This window comes from Salmo salar, chromosome ssa27 (genome assembly GCF_905237065.1).
Source record: "Salmo salar chromosome ssa27, Ssal_v3.1, whole genome shotgun sequence".
Lineage (NCBI taxonomy): Eukaryota > Metazoa > Chordata > Actinopteri > Salmoniformes > Salmonidae > Salmo > Salmo salar.
The window spans coordinates 18,004,620-18,024,727 of NC_059468.1; the positions used below are offsets into that span (position 1 = coordinate 18,004,620).

The 20,108-nt window shown below is 41.2% G+C and overlaps 1 protein-coding gene across 3 annotated transcripts in view; it reads right to left on the bottom strand.

Annotated features, from left to right (window-relative positions):
- trappc9 (trafficking protein particle complex subunit 9) overlaps positions 1–20,108 on the bottom strand; it is a 292,659-nt gene that overhangs the window by 245,648 nt on the left and 26,903 nt on the right. For all 3 annotated transcript variants that reach the window (XM_014177784.2, XM_014177781.2, XM_014177782.2), the window contains 3 exons: positions 18,224–18,350; positions 14,486–14,631; positions 4,101–4,186 (listed from right to left, as the gene is read on the bottom strand). In XM_014177784.2, the coding sequence (XP_014033259.1) occupies positions 4,101–4,186; positions 14,486–14,631; positions 18,224–18,350 (359 nt within the window). The remainder of the gene's footprint in view (positions 1–4,100; positions 4,187–14,485; positions 14,632–18,223; positions 18,351–20,108) is intronic.

Sequence of the window (20,108 nt, forward strand, 5' to 3'; positions counted from 1 at the left end):
AACTCGCTTTGACTACAGCGTCTGTGAACGAAGGGTCCCTTCAGACGGTCGCCACAGGGGTTCAATTATCTAGGAATCACAGTTGATAATGACTTAAGAAATGTGTACAAGCTTTAACTACTCTGTCTTGGTTCAGAAGGCAGTGGATGACTTGAATAGATGGATAGATCTGCCTCTTACATTATTTGGGAGAATTAGCTGTATCAAGATGAACGTTCTGCCTAAGATGATGTACCCATTTCAATCTTTACACATATCCCTACCTGAGAATTTCTTTAAGTTCCTTAACAAAACCATAATGTATGGAACCGTAAAACTCCAAGGGATTACGGTCTAGGAGGTCTCCGCCTACCAAATTTCAAGATGTATTACTGGGCAGTGCAAATTAGATTAATTTCAATCTTAATTGAAACTGAACCAGCCCCTTCTTGGAATCAGATGGAAATGTTTGCTCTTAATGAAGAGGTTGGGAGTAATATTACATGCAAGTGGAACCCCAAGACTATATCAACAAAAATGAGCAATCCCTATACCTATAAAATCTTGGCATGAAATTCGTAAGTTATTTGGTCTGAAACAAGACGTGTCACCTAAAACACCCCTGTGGCAAAACAAACTCCTGCCAAAAATGTTGAACATCGTTATATAGGTGGGGTACTTATGACAAATATCACCTATCCAATAATCAGTTATTTTCTTATTTACAGTGAAGAAACTTTCTCAGAAACACTCAATAGATTTCGTAAAGTCATATCTCCAAGTATTGAACAACTACTGCATGATAACCATGACTCATACACATTTATATCCAGAGTGTACTCATTGCTAATGCAACAACGCCCAAAACCAGATGTACATAAGTCAACAGAGCGACGGGAATCGGATTTGAATATCACAATTGATGAGGGTCTATGGTCGGACCTATGCCAGTGATAGTGTGTCAGCAACCATCAACTCTAGATACAGACTTCTACATTACAACTTCCTCCACCAACTCTATCTGTTACATAGATATCACCCTGAAATATCAGAAATGGGTTTTCGATGTGAAACAACAGAAGGCACTTTGATGAATTTTTTGCATTCTACTTGTCAGTGTACTAAATAACAAGCCTTCTGGCATGATGTTTCTGATACCCTGGCCTTTGTTATGGAGGTCCCTTTCCCGCTTGACCCTGAAATATGCCTTCTGGGTAACTTCACAAATGAGGAATAACTTCAACATCAGATGTACAGGAATCACCCTTGCCCCTGCAAGAAAAGGTGTTGAATTGACATGGAAATCAGATTCTCCTCACCGAATTACAAGATGGCTCATGAAATGAATAAGTGTAGTCGTATGGAGAAGATCACCTTTGCTTTAAGAAATAATTAAATAAATCAACTACTTTGTGAAAATAAGGCAACCATCCCTGGACTATATGTAAACACTTGATTGGTGGATGTGAGCTTGTAGACCGATGTAGCTATTGTTTCTTTGTAATGTACTGTTTCTATTGCTTTCTGTATATGTTGGTATCTCTTGTCATTTGTCTTATTTAGTCATTATTAGTATTATTACTATTCTAATTGATTTATTATTTAGTTATTTGTCATTGTTTTAATACGTTTTATTTCGGCAGGTAGGGAGGGTTGAATGGCCTTTTCTTGTAGTACTTACTCTTGCTGTATTGTATTGTTCTGTTGAATAATTGAAATCAAATCTTTAAAAAAAATGTATTTCTTATTAACAAGTTATTTACGGTTTCTATGCCTTTAGTTTTCCATGTAGACGAATTTATGTGTTAATTCTGAAAATCTATCCAAGGATTGTTCCATAGCGTTGTGTTTTTAGGGAGTGATATTGAGTCTTGTAGAATACGTTTCATTTTCTTCATATTGTTATAATGTTCTTAACTAGAATGTTCTTAGCTTTGTCCTTAGGAAATAGACACAGCAATATTCTGGGTATGAACATGTGCATCTTCAATACGGTACCCATTGTTTCTCTTTAGTGCATTTAACTAAAGAAATTCTCAATCAAGTGCAGCTAAAGTACTGAAAAGAAAAAATAGCGTGTGAACTCAGGTCAGGTCATGATGAACATCAGAGTTTGTGTTTAAGCCAAGTCACCCTGCATGACAGCTGTACTGTACCACCTAAAGCTGCCAGCTGCCATGGAAGTAGAACAGGAGGGGGTCTCTGTCTCCTTCTGTACTTCCATCTATCCATCCGCAGGTGGCGAGTCAGTGGCTAATGATGTGTGTGCGTGTGTGTCTCTTCACTGGCTAAGTGACAGTTCTAGGACCCCCTCAACAGCAAAGAAAATTATTTGACCATCCACTCTCCCGCCGCTTCGAAACACGTCTTTTAAACACACACAAATGATTAGTTCTGCTCTGACATGCCAGAGATTGAGAATTACCCAGACCCGTCCAGGTACATACAGCAACACCTCGGACATGACAGACCCTGGGGCTCCTGTCATTGTGCACAGTCAAGACATTACACACACATGCCATTCCATGGCTATTTGCGCTCTAGTGTCTAATTAAGGGCTGCATCAGTTTCAGCAGACGGCACACAGCGAGCAGCGCCTCGTAAAGTTACAGTACGGCTGTGTGTGTGTGTGTGTGTGTGTGTGTGTGTGTGTGTGTGTGTGTGTGTGTGTGTGTGTGTGTGTGTGTGTGTGTGTGTGTGTGTGTGTGTGTGTGTGTGTGTGTGTGTGTGTGTGTGTGTGTGTGTGTGTGTGTGTGTGTGTGTGTGTGTGTGTGTGTGTGTGTGTGTGTGTGTGTGTGTGTGTGTGTGTGTGTGTGTGTGTGTGTGTGTGTGTGTGTGTGTGTGTGTGTGTGTGTGTGTGTGTGTGTGTGTGTGTGTGTGTGTGTGTGTGTGTGTGTGTGTGTGTGTGTGTGTGTGTGTGTGTGTGTGTGTGTGTGTGTGTGTGTGTGTGTGTGTGTGTGTGTGTGTGTGTGTGTGTGTGTGTGTGTGTGTGTGTGTGTTGACAGACCGAGTCAGATGATTGTTGTGCATCTCAATGCCGTCTGTGCCACATCAGTGCATCCGTAAAGAAACACTTCCAACAACGAGTAGCAAAGAGGTTCGATTCAACAATCAAACGAATGTGTGATCCTGAGAGAGCATGAACCATTACAGATATCAAGAAAGACAATTAAAGTGTGTGAGACTGAGTGCAAGCATCCGTGACAGAGTGACAGAGAGAATAAGAAACAATACCAATGGAGTGATAGATTGCGCTGGAGAAGAGGGTGGTATAGCTGTAAAGTCCTTTAAAAAAGGTTCTTGATGGAATTGCTGAGGACTTAAAAGGCTGCGATCATTAAGCAGCTATTAAAAGATGCACTATGCAGAAACCACACTGACATTTCCTGGTTGTTAAAATTCGAATAGTTCGCTTAATTTCAGTTTATGTGACAAAACAAGCAAGTGTAGTGGAGAATCATGTGTTTGAAGCTGGTGAAACAAAAAAATAAAATTAAGAACGGGAAGCATTGAAATAGCGCACATAAAACAGATCTACCGCTTCTTAGACTTGCTTTCAATAAGAATGACAGCTCTATAACACACATTTCTATGTGAATATGGTCAGGTCGCCCAAAAAGTTACATATTGCAGCATAAAGCAATATGGTTACACTTGTCTCCCCTTTCTGATGAAGGGGCCTTTTTAAGAGTTGACTAACATGGAGAGGAGAGTGAACGGGTATTTCCTCTCACTTACCTTACTATTAGAGAAGCACTCTACACTGACAGTGAGGATAGCTAGCATGAGAACGATAAACCGTAATAGCACCACATGGGTTCACGTGCCCTACATTGTTCCAGTGCGCTTAGTGTCAGCGGAGAAGAATGGCTCGGTTTGTTCTGGCCCAGTCCTGTACCATCATGACTGCATTAAAGTGTCAGAACAGGGCTTTTAGCTAGACTTTAATGAGGTCATCAAAGATAACTACAAGACATTATCACAGTTGAATGGCTTGCCCCTAATGTAATGTGATGAGGAAAGTGAATCCCCCCTCCCCGAGAGGCCATGACAGCATCTCCTCAGGGACTTTTACTAAGTCGTTGCGTGGTTGTAGCATCCAGAAGTAATGCTTCACTCACCATGTGCTCCACACGGAGTTCAAAGGGCATGGGGTTGTAGACCATCAGCTGGACCTCACACACTTCTCCCTGGACCCACTGGAACTCTGAGGAGGTAGAACAAAACATCAGAGTGAATCTCAGACCAGGAGAAACTGATGTGTTACATATCTGCGCCGCAAGGGTGTGTAAATGGAACACACAGACAAATATGAGTACAAGTATGTGGGTGTGTGTGGCCTAGGTTGGTCCAGACGTCTAAGCCACAGCCTACAGCACACGTCTGTGGTGTCAGCACACAGTATGTTCGATCTGGCCTACTGACCTTTCCCCAATGTCATCCCCTCTCTATCTGTTCATCAAAGTCAGAAAATAGCTTACAAATATATAACTGCGTGTGTATGTGAGTAATAATATGTGAATGGGATTCAGGAATGTGTAAATAACGTGGAACGATAAATACGGATTGTGAAGTCTATAGCTTTATTTTTAATATGCCAGAGTATTTCCATTGCAATTAAAAACATTGTTTGATTAAAATAATTACTCCATGGTGCCTCAAGCACAGACAGACAAGTTAATAATTCATGATTTTAATAAAGCAAATAAACCGTAAATATTTTTTTTTTGTATAGATTGGCTCTCTGCAAATATGTAACTTCCATTTCGTATTCCATTAGCCCGTGCAGAAACAGTTGATTTGAGGCAAATAAAAACCAATTACAATCAAGTGTTGTCGGTGAGAGCTGCTCAGGAAAATGTAAAGGATCTGTTTCAGGGTTCAGCGTCAGTTCAGTTGACAGAATGAGAGGCAACCAAGTTCATCCTCTAATGACCACCGGATTATACTACCATTAGTAGACTTAAGAGCTCATTAAGCAAAGCATGTGCAGTGTTTCCCCTAGGATTTTCTTTGTTCAGCAGTGGTGGCAAGGGTAGTGGGTTCATTGCTGACCTTCCCTGTAGCTCAGTTGGTAGAGCATGGTAGAGCATGGTGTTTGCAACGCCAGGGTTGTGGGTTCGTTTCCCACGGTGGGCCAGCACAGAAGAAAAAAAAAAAAATGTTTAGAAATGAAATGTATGCATTCACTACTGTAAGTCGCTCTGGATAAGAGCGTCTGCTAAATGACTAAAATGTAAAATGTACTAGCGCTAGCGCAATGACATGCTAGCTGTTCCCATAGACTTCCAGTCATTGGGCCAATGACTATCCATTTAAAAGCACGTCTCGCCATAATAAAATGTTTCAGCATTTGCAACAATTGAATATAGTGGATTCTCTGACGTGCTACATGATTATTTGTAATGTACGCATTTATCTTTCTATTCCTTACAAATGGCCAACATTAATCATTTTAGTCTCTAGCCAGTGCTTATCATAACCTCCTGTGGTTCACACTAACATTAAACAGGATTGTGCTATTAGAAAGTAGCTTGACAGACTGTATAATGAGATACAAGAGGATTTCCATTCAGCAGATCATTCACTAGCCTGTCAGGGGAGACAGAGCAGAAGTGTTATTTGGCAGTGGAGGAAGTTATCATATGAAGGGGATTCTGATATGGAGACTATAATGAAACAGGTGGGAAACAGCTCTGTTACCAAACACATTACAGTCTTCCATCTCCGTTTTGACAGTCCAATCTCTAAACGCAGCAAACGGTCTCACTAGAGGGCCTGGCTGAGCCTAAGCCACGGACAAAACGCACACGCACGCACACACACTTCCATCTCCATTCTCTGAGCCCAGGACCTGGTGGGTTAATAGGATTTATGGAGAGTAAAGTAAACTACCGGCGTGCACCTTGGGAAATTAAAACTTTAGTCCGAAGCAGAAAGAAGGAGAAGCAGGAAGAAGGAGAAGCAGGAAGAAGGGTGTTTATATAATATAAATGGTAAAATGAGCCTCTCACACAACCTTAGGTCTGCCTCTCAGGTGTCCTCCTCACAGAGCCAATTACATGTGAAATATGCCTCTTAAAGACCTGAGGAGAGGTGAGCTGCAACCTTCTCATGTCCCAAATGGCACCCTACTTCCTTTACATTGCACTTCTTCCCTAATCCCTGGTCAAAGGTAGTGCAATATAAAAAGGGAATACGGTGCCATTTGGGACACACCCTAGCCTCCTAGCCTCCCTCCGTACCTCGAGGCTCCTGGCCATTCATTCATTCCAGATTAAAGAGAGAGCAGGAAGGTTCAGCACTTCAGAACCTCAGGGTGAATATTAATCATGTGGTGGAGTGTTGCTAGCCTGAGTACCAGTCTCATTAGCTGACAATCCACTCCTTGTCATTGCCAAAGAGGATGGAGCGAACAGAACAAAAGAGAGGCTCTGCAGATGTTGGTTCTACTGAATGCTGACCTAGAGCACACCCACCACTCTCAGTAATATGCCGTGTTGAATAATGCATCCATACCGTTGCCCAGGCTAGCCGTCTAGCCTGGGCAATGGAGCATAAAACATGCATGTGAAATAGAGAAAGCATGTAGTAGGACAGTGATATATTCAAACATGACCATTTATACAGTCACACGGAGGGAATAACTACACTAACTGGAAGGATGTTGCTGCCTGTACTGTCCCTTTGATATCAAACAGATTCCAGTACAACAACTCTCACACTACTAAGACTTGATTGATTTTCACTCACACTATCAAAGATTCAGCATTATTTTCAATGACAGCCTAGGAACAGTGGGTTAACTGCCTTGTTCAGTGGCAGAATGACAGATTTGTACCTTGTCAGCTCGGGGATTTGATCTTGCAACCTTTCGGTCACTGGCCCAACGCTCGAACCACTAGGCTACGCTGCCGCCCTATTGGCACCTCAGTTGAAAAATGTATTAGAGTATTGATTACCAAAGGTAGTACAACTCCTACTAGAGTATTGATTACCAAAGGTAGTACAACTCCTACTAGAGTATTGATTACCAAAGGTAGTACAACTCCTACTAGAGTATTGATTACCAAAGGTAGTACAACTCCTACTAGAGTATTGATTACCAAAGGTAGTACAACTACTACTAGAGTATTGATTACCAAAGGTAGTACAACTCCTACTAGAGTATTGATTACCAAAGGTAGTACAACCCCTACTAGAGTATTGATTACCAAAGGTAGTACAACTCCTACTAGAGTATTGATTACCAAAGGTAGTACAACTCCTACTAGAGTATTGATTACCAAAGGTAGTAAAACTCCTACTAGAGTATTGATTACCAAAGGTAGTAAAACTCCTACTAGAGTATTGATTACCAAAGGTAGTACAACTCCTACTAGAGTATTGATTACCAAAGGTAGTACAACTCCTACTAGAGTATTGATTACCAAAGGTAGTACAACTACTACTAGAGTATTGATTACCAAAGGTAGTAAAACTCCTACTAGAGTATTGATTACCAAAGGTAGTAAAACTCCTACTAGAGTATTGATTACCAAAGGTAGTACAACTCCTACTAGAGTATTGATTACCAAAGGTAGTACAACTCCTACTAGAGTATTGATTACCAAAGGTAGTACAACTACTACTAGAGTATTGATTACCAAAGGTAGTACAACTCCTACTAGAGTATTGATTACCAAAGGTAGTACAACTCCTACTAGAGTATTGATTACCAAAGGTAGTACACCTCCTACTAGAGTATTGATTACCAAAGGTAGTACAACTACTACTAGAGTATTGATTACCAAAGGTAGTACAACTCCTACTAGAGTAGTGATTACCAAAGGTAGTACAACTCCTACTAGAGTATTGATTACCAAAGGTAGTACAACTCCTACTAGAGTATTGATTACCAAAGGTAGTACAACTCCTACTAGAGTATTGATTACCAAAGGTAGTACAACTACTACTAGAGTATTGATTACCAAAGCTAGTACAACTCCTACTAGAGTATTGATTACCAAAGGTAGTACAACTCCTACTAGAGTATTGATTACCAAAGGTAGTACAACTCCTACTAGAGTATTGATTACCAAAGGTAGTACAACTCCTACTAGAGTATTGATTACCAAAGGTAGTACAACTACTACTAGAGTATTGATTACCAAAGGTAGTACAACTCCTACTAGAGTATTGATTACCAAAGGTAGTACAACCCCTACTAGAGTATTGATTACCAAAGGTAGTACAACTCCTACTAGAGTATTGATTACCAAAGGTAGTACAACTCCTACTAGAGTATTGATTACCAAAGGTAGTAAAACTCCTACTAGAGTATTGATTACCAAAGGTAGTACAACTCCTACTAGAGTATTGATTACCAAAGGTAGTAAAACTCCTACTAGAGTATTGATTACCAAAGGTAGTACAACTACTACTAGAGTATTGATTACCAAAGGTAGTACAACTCATACTAGAGTATTGATTACCAAAGGTAGTACAACTCCTACTAGAGTATTGATTACCAAAGGTAGTACAACTCCTACTAGAGTATTGATTACCAAAGGTAGTACAACTCCTACTAGAGTATTGATTACCAAAGGTAGTACAACTACTACTAGAGTATTGATTACCAAAGGTAGTACAACTCCTACTAGAGTATTGATTACCAAAGGTAGTACAACTCCTACTAGAGTATTGATTACCAAAGGTAGTACAACTCCTACTAGAGTATTGATTACCAAAGGTAGTACAACTACTACTAGAGTATTGATTACCAAAGGTAGTACAACTACTTCTAGAGTATTGATTACCAAAGGTAGTACAACTACTTCTAGAGTATTGATTACCAAAGGTAGTACAACTCCTACTAGAGTATTGATTACCAAAGGTAGTACAACTCCTACTAGAGTATTGATTACCAAAGGTAGTACAACTCCTACTAGAGTATTGATTACCAAAGGTAGTACAACTCCTACTAGAGTATTGATTACCAAAGGTAGTACAACTCCTTCTAGAGTATTGATTAACAAAGTGCTGATGAAACCGTGCGTAAACTGTTAGCAGGTTGTGTTTAGGACTATAGCAGAGCACAGGATTGGGAGGACGGATCCATATGCACACACACACTAGGAACTACGTTATTGCTGGGTCGTGCTGAGAAAGGAGGTACAGTGCATTACAGAGGGCAAACACACACACACTAAATAAATGTTGAGTCGACTCACCTCCTCAGGACCACATTCATACAGTGATGGATCACAGTGAGTGAATCTGCTATGGATGTAATGCTGTATCTATCATGGCCTGCTATGGATGTAATGCTGTATCTATCATGGCCTGCTATGGATGTAATGTTGTATCTATCATGGCCTGCTATGGATGTAATGCTGTATCTATCATGGCCTGCTATGGATGTAATGCTGTATCTATCATGGCCTGCTATGGATGTAATGTTGTATCTATCATGGCCTGCTATGGATGTAATGATGTATCTATCATGGCCTGCTATGGATGTAATGCTGTATCTATCATGGCCTGCTATGGATGTAATGCTGTATCTATCATGGCCTGCTATGGATGTAATGCTGTATCTATCATGGCCTGCTATGGATGTAATGTTGTATCTATCATGGCCTGCTATGGATGTAATGCTGTCTCTATCATGGCCTGCTATGGATGTAATGTTGTATCTATCATGGCCTGCTATGGATGTAATGTTGTATCTATCATGGCCTGCTATGGATGTAATGCTGTATCTATCATGGCCTGCTATGGATGTAATGCTGTATCTATCATGGCCTGCTATGGATGTAATGCTGTATCTATCATGGCCTGCTATGGATGTAATGCTGTATCTATCATTGCCTGCGGATGTAGGCTGACTCATCACTACTCGTTCAGTTTCCTGGTGAAACTAAATCAAACACTGTCTCGTCAAACCAGCAGTAAATATTTACTAGTAGAGTAAGCCTGTTGGCGTGGTTTGAAAAGAGACAATTGTTCTGCAGTGGAAGGCAAACCTGAGTTCAACCTGCTGGTGTCAATGCACCATCACATCGTATCCTGGAGCAGAGAGAAGGCTTTAGTGCTCTCATGTGAGGAGCAAAACCACACCGTTAGATAAAATAGGACTGTTGCCTAAGGATAGCAGGCTTTATATACAGTCATTTCCATTTCAACAGAGTCCATTTCAGTACAGCTACTGAGCTCCATAGATACAACAGAGTCCATTTCAGTACATTTTACATTTTTACATTTTAGTCATTTAGGATGCTCTCATCCAGAGCGACTTACATTTCATTTCATTTTTTATTTTTGTACTGGTCCCCCGTGGGAATCGAACCCACAACCCTGGCGTTGCACACACCATGCTGGCGTTGCAAACACCATGCTCTACCAACTGAGCCACAGGGAAGACCCCCTCCCAGTACAGCTACTGAGCTCCATAGATACAACAGAGTCCATTTCAGTACAGCTACTGAGCTCCATAGATACAACAGAGTCCATTTCAATACAGCTACTGAGCTCCATAGATACAACAGAGTCCATTTCAGTACACCTACTGAGCTCCATAGATACAACAGAGTCCATTTCAGTACAGCTACTGAGCTCCATAGATACAACAGAGTCCATTTCAGTACACCTACTGAGCTCCATAGATACAACAGAGTCCATTTCAGTACAGCTACTGAGCTCCATAGATACAACTGAATGCAGCTACGGATTCCTGTAGTGACACAAGAAAAATGATTGAAATTATGTAAAACTAATAGAGGAATAAACATCTAAAGATTTGAGGAGATTTGTGAGTTTCATAAAAAGTCCCTCCCTCCGTCTCATTCCTTCCCTCTCCGCTCCCTCTCCTCTCCATCGCTCTCCTCCCCGCCCCCCCCCCTCCCTCCCGCTCCCTCCCTCCATACCCCTCTCGCTCCCTCTCCACCCCCCTCTCCCGCTCCGTCCCCCGCTCCGTCTCGGTCTTTGTGTCTCTGACCCTAACCCCAAACTCCCAACCTAACCCTTACCCCTAACCTAAAAATGCCTTTTTCCTTGTAGGGACCGGCAAAATGTTCCCATTTTTCAGACTTTTCTTTGTTTTACTATCCTTGTGAGAACTTCTGGTCCCCACAACGATAGTAAAACCAAACACACACAAGTATCTTTTTGTATGCGTATATACTGCTGAAACAGATATTCGAGGTATAAACATAATGGATACAGGGAGACTTAGAAGTTCTTAAAACTGAGTCTCAGAGCAATTATATGCAAAACCATCTCCCCGTTCCAGAAATCCTCTGTTTTATGGCTCAGCACCAATCTGCTTTATAGAACATCATATAAACAGGACGGCACAGCTAGGAAATACACACAGATATTATTCTGTGCTGGAGGTGCGCGCGCACACGAACACACACACACACAGCAGAATGTTAATGACTTTCATTCCCCATCAGAGAGAGAGGGAGAGACGAGGGAGTGGCTGCATTAAACGTTTAAAGACCTGCAGTTGTATGGACGGCAGGGAAACAGGGCGTGCCAGCGTTGGCATTTCTTGGTAATCAGAAGTAAAGCACTCATGGAGTGTGATACAGCACACTGAGCACCAAGCATCAACCAGCTCATTCCAAAAGTAGGTTTCTGACTCACTTTCTGACTAGTTAATTGATAGTAAATTAGCCCCGTTTTAGGGACAACTCTGAGCTTTATAAATATATGAAGTGGCTGCGTGACCTGTATTCACTCTGCCCACCAGGACGGCTTTTCCCCCTTTCTAAACCTCTTAACATCCTTGTGCATGTGTTGTTTTGCTCCAGTGTAATATCCCTGTAGACAGGGCATGTTAAATAACAACGTTTTAGTTAGGCTACAAAAACACTGAGGTTTTCCCCTAAAAATGCCCTGGCCTCTGGCAGTATTAACATGTATACGTCCGTCTAGTCTCTGGTGAGAGACTTTTTAACGTAAATGTTAATGTCTGTCTGCCGGCTGCACTTGATTTGATTCTGGGCTCTGAGATTAATGGCAGTTAAGAGAAAGTCGTGAGGGAGACTGATGAGACCAAGGCTGTGGAAACCTCTTCGGCACTGAAAGTTTTGATTCTCAGCTAATCCAGACAGCTATGATGCATTATAATACATTCTATCGAAAATCAACCTGCATAAAACAAAAGTTAATGTTGTTTTATTTTCTGCAACGAAGCAAAACTGAAAACTAAAATAGGAATTGATTTGTTAGAAAGGAAACAAAAAACTCATGTTGCGTCAGCAGATTATACTATAATAATAAATCAGGGTGGCGGGAGGGAGGGGAGGGCAGGGCCCTGCAGGTGAGCAGGGTGGTATTGATCGGTTCAGTGTTCCTTATTAGAAGCGGTAGCAACAGAGATAACGCTCTTCCCAGCGTGAAGGAACATGCCTTCAGACTCAGAGGTACGTGCCCGAATCAACGACACCGTACAGAGGATGTTTCTGACTCAATTCGTCAAGCTCTAGTCGTACTCCAGTCTCTGGATTTAATGAGCTTAAGAATTACATTTTGACAACTTGTATCCGGCCCTCGCAAAATTAGAGACTTTTCTGTCTCAAAACCACGCCTACACAACTAACCGAACGCCACGCATTACACGACATCACACAGACATCGCTGCTCCAATATTCAGCCGAATGTAGAGTGTGTTCCATGTGTGAGATCACATAAAACACTAAAACTGATGTACCGGTGACAGTGTGAAACAATAAGTCGTTTCTCATCCTCAAATGATTTCCTGTCAGGGTAGGAAGAGTGACTCATATCATAGCCTAGGGATGTGTTACCTTCCTTTGGCCCCTTTGTTTGGGAATTCATTACAGAAGCGTATTCATTCAAAATTGGGGGCCTGTTAGGATAATACTCCTCGTTTACAAGGGCAGTCTGACAGGAGTGGGCACGGTGACACACACACACACACACACACACACAGAGAGAGCCTGAAGGGAGAGGAGTAGGCAGGAAGCCACAATGAAATAAAACAAATGAATTTTAGATAACACTGAAAGCACTTTATCCATCAAATAGATATTTCAATGTATTTGTTGTTTGTTTGTTCTCCGGTGGTGACTGTCAATCCTGTTAGTCTGCGAGCAGAGATATTACCCTGATAAATCAGCTGTGGAAGGAGACGACGCTATCCTACAACTCAGTGTCCCTGATGTTTAATGATACACTGTTCATGAAAGAGCAAGCCGTTAGGAAAGTAATAAGGACGGACTGCCACACAGTGGTGTAAAGTACTTAAGTAGTACTTTAAAGTATTTTTAGTTAATATTGTACTTTTTACACCATACATTTTCCTTGACACCCAAAAGTACTTGTTACATTTTGAATGCTTAGCAGAACAGGAAAATAGTCCAATTCACACGCTTATCAAGAGAACATCCCTGGTTATCCCTACTGCCTCTGATCTGGCGGACTCACTAAACACAAATGCTTTGTTTGTAAATGATGTCTAAGTGTTGGAGTGTGCCCCTGGCTATCTGTAAATAAAAAACAAGGAAATGGTGCTATCTGGTTTGCTTAATGAGGAATTTGAAATGATTTATACTTTTACTTTTGATACTTAAGTATACTTAAAACCAAATACTTGTAGACTTTTACTCAAGTAGTATTTTACTGGGTGACTTTCACTTGAGTCGTTTTCTATTAAGGTATCTTTACTTTTACTCAAGTATGACAGTTGGGTACTTTTTCCACCACTTCTGCCAAATGATTGAACCTAAAAGATGAGGCCTCAGACTCCAGCACAGTATCTGAGCACAGATGACGTCACACCAAGACAGGACACAGCTATAGTCAAAAAGGGAGATTACAACGAACGAACAGTGAATAGAGAAAAATGGAATGGATTTCAGGTACATTGAAAACAATGTATAACACTTCTAACAGCCATTGTGTTGAGTCCATCTGATCTGATTTAGCACTGTAGCAGAGAGAGTTCACTCCTTGGACTCTATAAGAAGCCAGAGTAGAACTCGTCCTGAAAAGCCATGTGTCACAATCATGAGAATTTCTGCCAAAACTGGAGGAGTTTTTAAGATCTCCCCCAAAAAATGGAATCAAGTGAATGTTCAGGAACAAAGAGACAACGAGAGCAGAGAGAGAGAGAGAGAGAGAGAGCGAGAGAGCAGAGAAAGAGAAATGCAAGGAGCTCCTAGTTTAATTATGGAATTAGTCAAGCGCGTATAGAGGATGAATTTACTCCATCACGTTATTTACAGATGTTTTACAATGAAAATATTAGTAGGCCTAAAACTGTTTTACTTCGACACGGCAATTTCAGAAGGTGTGTGTGTGTGTGTGTGTGTGTGTGTGTGTGTGTGTGTGTGTGTGTGTGTGTGTGTGTGTGTGTGTGTGTGTGTGTGTGTGTGTGTGTGTGTGTGTGTGTGTGTGTGTGTGTGTGTGTGTGTGTGTGTGTGTGTGTGTGTGTGTGTGTGTGTGTGTGTGTGTGTGTGTGTGTGTGTGTGTGTGTGTGTGTGTGTGCGCCCACCTATCTTCTTGTTGTGCTCCTCTCCTCTGGTGTGCATGATGATGGGAGAGTAGATGAAGGGACTCTTGGAGGACATGTTGTTTTCCAGAAGGCCTTTCTGTTTGTGGGGGCGCAGGCTGACGGGCAGATCCAGCAGCTTCACTGATCTGTAGGAGGGGAGAACCAATTCATCAATCAAATTTGTTTTACAAAGCTTTTCACATCAGCAGTGGTCACAAAGTGCTTTACAGATACCCAGCCAAAAATCCTAAAGAGCAAGCAATGCAGATGCAGAAGCACAGTGGCTAGGAAAAACTCCCTAAAAAAGGCAGGAACCTAGTAAGAAAACCTAGAGACAAACTGGGCTCTGATGGGTGGCCAGTCCTCTTCCGGCTGTGCTGGGTGGAGATTTAAGAGTACTAGTGGCCATTAAGGCCAGGTCGTTTGTCAAGACGTTTGTCAAGGGGCAGGAGATGGAGGCCGAGAGAAAGATAAACAGTTTGTTTTATCTCAACATGTCCATTAAAGGGCCAGAGAGAGAAAATTAGATGGATTTTGGCATGGTGACCTGAGCCAATCTCTCACACACACACACACACCTCTGCCAATCATATGGTGAATTTCGTCCTGAGATTCTTAGCCCAGGCCATTTAATGAGCAATGCATTCTGGAGGTGTGAATTGGAGCTAGTGGACACAGCACTTATCACCTCTCTGAGAAGCCAGGCATTCCTCTATCTGTACAGAATGTCCTCCATCTCTCCTGCCTCTACTAATGGCCCTGCCACCACAGAAAGAGGGGGAGATGGAGACAGAGAAGATAGAAAACAGAAAATGTGAATATAAAGATGGACAGCATTCTGAGTGGTGTTTTGAGTGAACGTACGTACGTACTGTAACCTAAACACTATATATAGTATATATATATATATATATATATATATATATATATATATATATATAAAAAATGGCCAACTCAAACAGAAACAACTCTTCAGCTCTTTTCAACAGCCAAGCATGGACCACTAAACATGGTGCAGAAAAAAAAAACAGACTAGCCAACCCAGGCCTAATATTCAACAGAGCCCCAAACTAGTCAGGCCAGGCCTAATATTCAACAGAGCCAAAGACTAGCCAAGCCAGGCCTAATATTCAACAGAGCCCCAGACTAGCCAAGCCAGTCCTAATATTCAACAGAGCCCAAGACTAGTTAGGCCTAATATTCAACAGAGCCCCAGACTAGCCAACCCAGGCCTAATATTCAACAGAGCCCCAGACTAGCCAACCCAGGCCTAATATTCAACAGAGCCCCAGACTAGCCAACCCAGGCCTAATATTCAACAGAGCCCCAGACTAGCCAACCCAGGCCTAATATTCAACAGAGCCCCAGACTAGCCAACCCAGGCCTAACATTCAACAGAGCCCCAGACTAGCCAACCCAGGCCTAACATTCAACAGAGCCCCAGACTAGCCAACCCAGGCCTAACATTCAAGAGAGCCCCAGACTAGCCAACCCAGGCCTAACATTCAACAGAGCCCCAGACTAGCCAACCCAGGCCTAATATTCAACAGAGCCCCAGACTAGCCAACCCAGGCCTAACATTCAACAGAGCCCCAGACTAGCCAACCCAGGCCTAATATTCAACAGAGCCCCAGACTAGTCAAGCCAGGCCTAATATTCAACAGAGCCCCAGACTAGCCAAGCCAGGCCTAATATTCAACAGAGCCCCAGACTAGCCAAGCCAGGCCTAATATTCAACAGAGCCCCAGACTAGCCAAGCCAGGCCTATTTAACAGTGGTGTTCATTTCTGTTTATCCTCTATGGGCTAGGTGGGACGCAGGCGTCCCACCCGTGGTGCACTCCATCAACAGCAGGTGCATTTCAAGAGCGGCAAATTTGAATCCAAATAAATGTCAAAATTCAAATTTTTAAAACATACAACTATTTTACACCCTTTGAAAGATAAACATCTCCTTAATCTAACCACGTTTTACGATTTCAAAAAGGTTTTACGGCGAAAGCATAAATTTAGAGTATGTTAGGACAGTACATTTACAAGAGTTGTGTGTAATGTTTTGTCAATTCAAAGACAGGGTCACCAAAACCATAAAACCAGCTAAAATGATGCACTAACCTTTTACAATCTCCATCAGATGACACTCCTAGGACATTATGTTAGACAATGCATGCATTTTTAGTTCTATCAAGTTCATATTTATATCCAAAAACAGCGTTTTACTATGGCATTGATGTTGAGGAAATCGTTTCCCTCCAATAACCGGCAGTCAAGTCAGCACCACAAATTAAATAATTAAAATTAGAAAACATTGGTAAAATATTATATTGTCATTTAAAGAATTATAGATTTACATCTCTTGAACGCAATCAACTTGCCAGATTTAAAAATAACCTTACTGGGAAATCACACTTTGCAATAATCTGAGCACTGCGCCCAGAAAAATACGCGTTGCGATACAGACTAGTCGTCATGTTGGGGAGATCTAAAATCGAAAATACTATGTAAATAATCCATTACCTTTGATTCTCTTCATCAGATGTCACTTCCAGGTATCACAGGTCCATAACGAATGTAGTTTTGTTCAAAAAAGCTCATCATTTATGTCCAAAAATCTCCGTCTTGTTAGCACATGATCTAAGCCCGCCGGACTTTACTTCATGAACGAGGGGAAAAAATATATTTACGTTCGTTCAAACATGTCAAACGTTGTATAGCATAAATCATTAGGGCCTTTTTAACCAGAACATGAATAATATTCAAGGTGGACGAATGCATTCTCTTTTATAACGTATTGGAACGAGGGTACCCAACATGAACTCGCGCGCCAGGTGTCTAATGGGCCATCATCGTTCCATGGCTCTTGTTCGGTCAGATCTCCCTCCAGAAGACTCAAAACACTTTGTAAAGGCTGGTGACATCTAGTGGAAGCAATAGGAAGTGCCAAAATATTCCTCAGCCCCTGTGTTTTTCAATGGCATAGGTTTAAAGGTAATACAACACATCGGGTATCCACTTCCTGTCAGAAAATGTCTCAGGGTTTTGCCTGCCAAATGAGTTCTGTTATACTCACAGACACCATTCAAACAGTTTTAGAAACTTTAGAGTGTTTTCTATCCATATATAATAAGTATATGCATATTCTAGTTACTGGGTAGGATTAGTAACCAGATTAAATCGGGTAAATTTTTTTTATCCAGCCGTGCAAATACTGCCCCCTAGCCCTAACAGGATATACGACTGACTTTTACTGAAACGTAAATGAGTCATATTTCACCACAAATACATTTACAAGTAGATGCTTCTGTAAATCAGTGTCATGTAAAATGTGCACTTAGATCTCAAACAGCTATAACTCTGTTCTGACCAGGAGGGAGGAGAAGAGCTACATTTCAGTCATGACACCATCGTCAGAAATACCGGACATTGTTGAGAGGGAGGAAATATTGTCTGTGATTAATCAGTAGAAGTTACTCGATGTTAGAGCAGTGTCGTAACTATGACGAGTTCATTGGTACATTGATTAGATCAATCAGAATATGACAGTTCAGACACCAGGGTTGTGTTCATTAGGGCACACCGCAGCAAAATGTTTTGCAACATCATTAGGGCCCCCATTTCAGAGCGCTTTATTTTAATTTTGTGCCTAACAAAGACGACCCAGAGCACTCACAGCCTTTAACTGACTTCCCTAACAACTGTTGATGAGAAAGAGCGTTAGAAATATGATTGATTGACATACCTGATGATCGGTAGCTTGGTGAAGGCTACAGGGGGCAGTTTGAGTCCATCAGGCAGGGTGAGAACCTCCATTCCCCCTGGACATTTGGACGTGTAGTTCTCTAGACTCTGAGTCACCTCCTTCTTCTCTGTGGACCAGGGGAGGAGTCGGGTGAGAAAAGTACAGCACATTATTGATAGTCAGTCTGACCATTTCAAGTCACCAAGGAAAAAAACATGTCTACAAAGACAAAATAAAGTGTTTTCTTTAGGGCTGACCCCATTTAGTCGACTGGTCGATTGTTTGGTAGACCTACATTTTAGTCGAGCAGTAGCAAAAAAATTAATTCTTATCATGGTATACAAGGCGCCTGTCTGAGTGGACTGATCCATTGTGGAGGCCGTGGGGATGGCACAGTCCATCACCAAGACGTGTGCTACTGAAATTGTATATAGTTATTACATAGGAACAATGGTGCAACACTAATAAAAAAAGATTATTTTATAACAAAATGTGCTTTCTCCCACGTTGGATAACGGTCGATGTCCGCGGTTCTGAAACATCAGTGTGCTGTTGATGTGGCACCATTTCCTTGACCATGTTGCCACAGTATGTGCAAAATAGCAAAGTTAACCATCATATTGGTGTTGAGAACAATGCGGCTGAGGCAGCAACGGAGTTAGGAGAAGAGAAACCAGACCTTTCCTTAAACGTCTAAGAAAAGTGAGGAGAGCGGAAACGGCAACTTAATTAGGTCTATAATCAATAGCCTAACTGTTCAAATGGGCCTGTTAAAATCATCCATATATATTTACAGAAATAAGACGGATCCTGCTTCTGTTTGAGTGTTTGTTTAATAGCCTACTGATTCCGTGAGCACCAAGCCTCAGCAACCAAAACATGTTGGATAAACAATTTCACAAATTCAGCTGTTTTTAAATCTTTGCTATGCTGTAATAAAGGCTTCACACTTTATAATATAATAATAATAATGAATGTCATAGTCATTAGCAGGCTTAGTATAGCAGCCTTGTATAAGCACCATCGAGCTGTAGGCCAAAGAGCACATCCTGTTGAGTCTTAATACAGTAACTTACGGCCAATATTTCAAATCAAATCTAATTTTATTGGTCACATACACATGGTGTTGCGAGTTTAGCGAAATACTTGCGCTTCTAGTTCCGACAGTGCAGCAATATCTACCAAGTAATAAAGAATTCCACAACAAAAACCTAAAACATCTAAGTAAAGAAATGGAATAAGAATGCATAAATATACGGATGAGCAATGACAGAGCGACATAGGCTAAGATGCAATAGATGGAAATAGAATACAGTATATACATATGAGATGAGTAATGCAAGATAGGTAAACATTGTTAAAGTGCATTATTAAAGTGACTAGCGTTCCATTATTAAAGTGGCCAATGATTTCAAGTTCGTATATTTCAATACTTATATACAGTAGGCTACTCTATCAATCAATCAATCAATCAATCATTCATGTCAACACACAACATGAGTTGTTCATGATTTGAAATAAAATCAAGCATTGTTATTTTAAAATAAAGCAACACTTGAATAATTAGCGCAAACAACTAATAAAACCGTTCCTGTTTGGAAATTGCGTTCACAAAAGAAAGCCGTATTTAGTCTTTGCTGTAATAAAGGCTTTACAGAAAGAAAAAACATCGCAACAGACTCTCTGGTACGCTTAGAATTTATTTAGTGTCGTTTACCTTGTTCCAAACGGTCAGGAAAATGATTTTGTAATCTAACAGCACCTGTCAGTCACACATAATATTCATGCAGCACTTCCTCCTTACCTTCTTTAGCTCTAGTATTTTCCACAACTTGTTAAGTTTATTTGTCACGTCCTCTGCATCCATTTTTGTGTCACAAGTGTT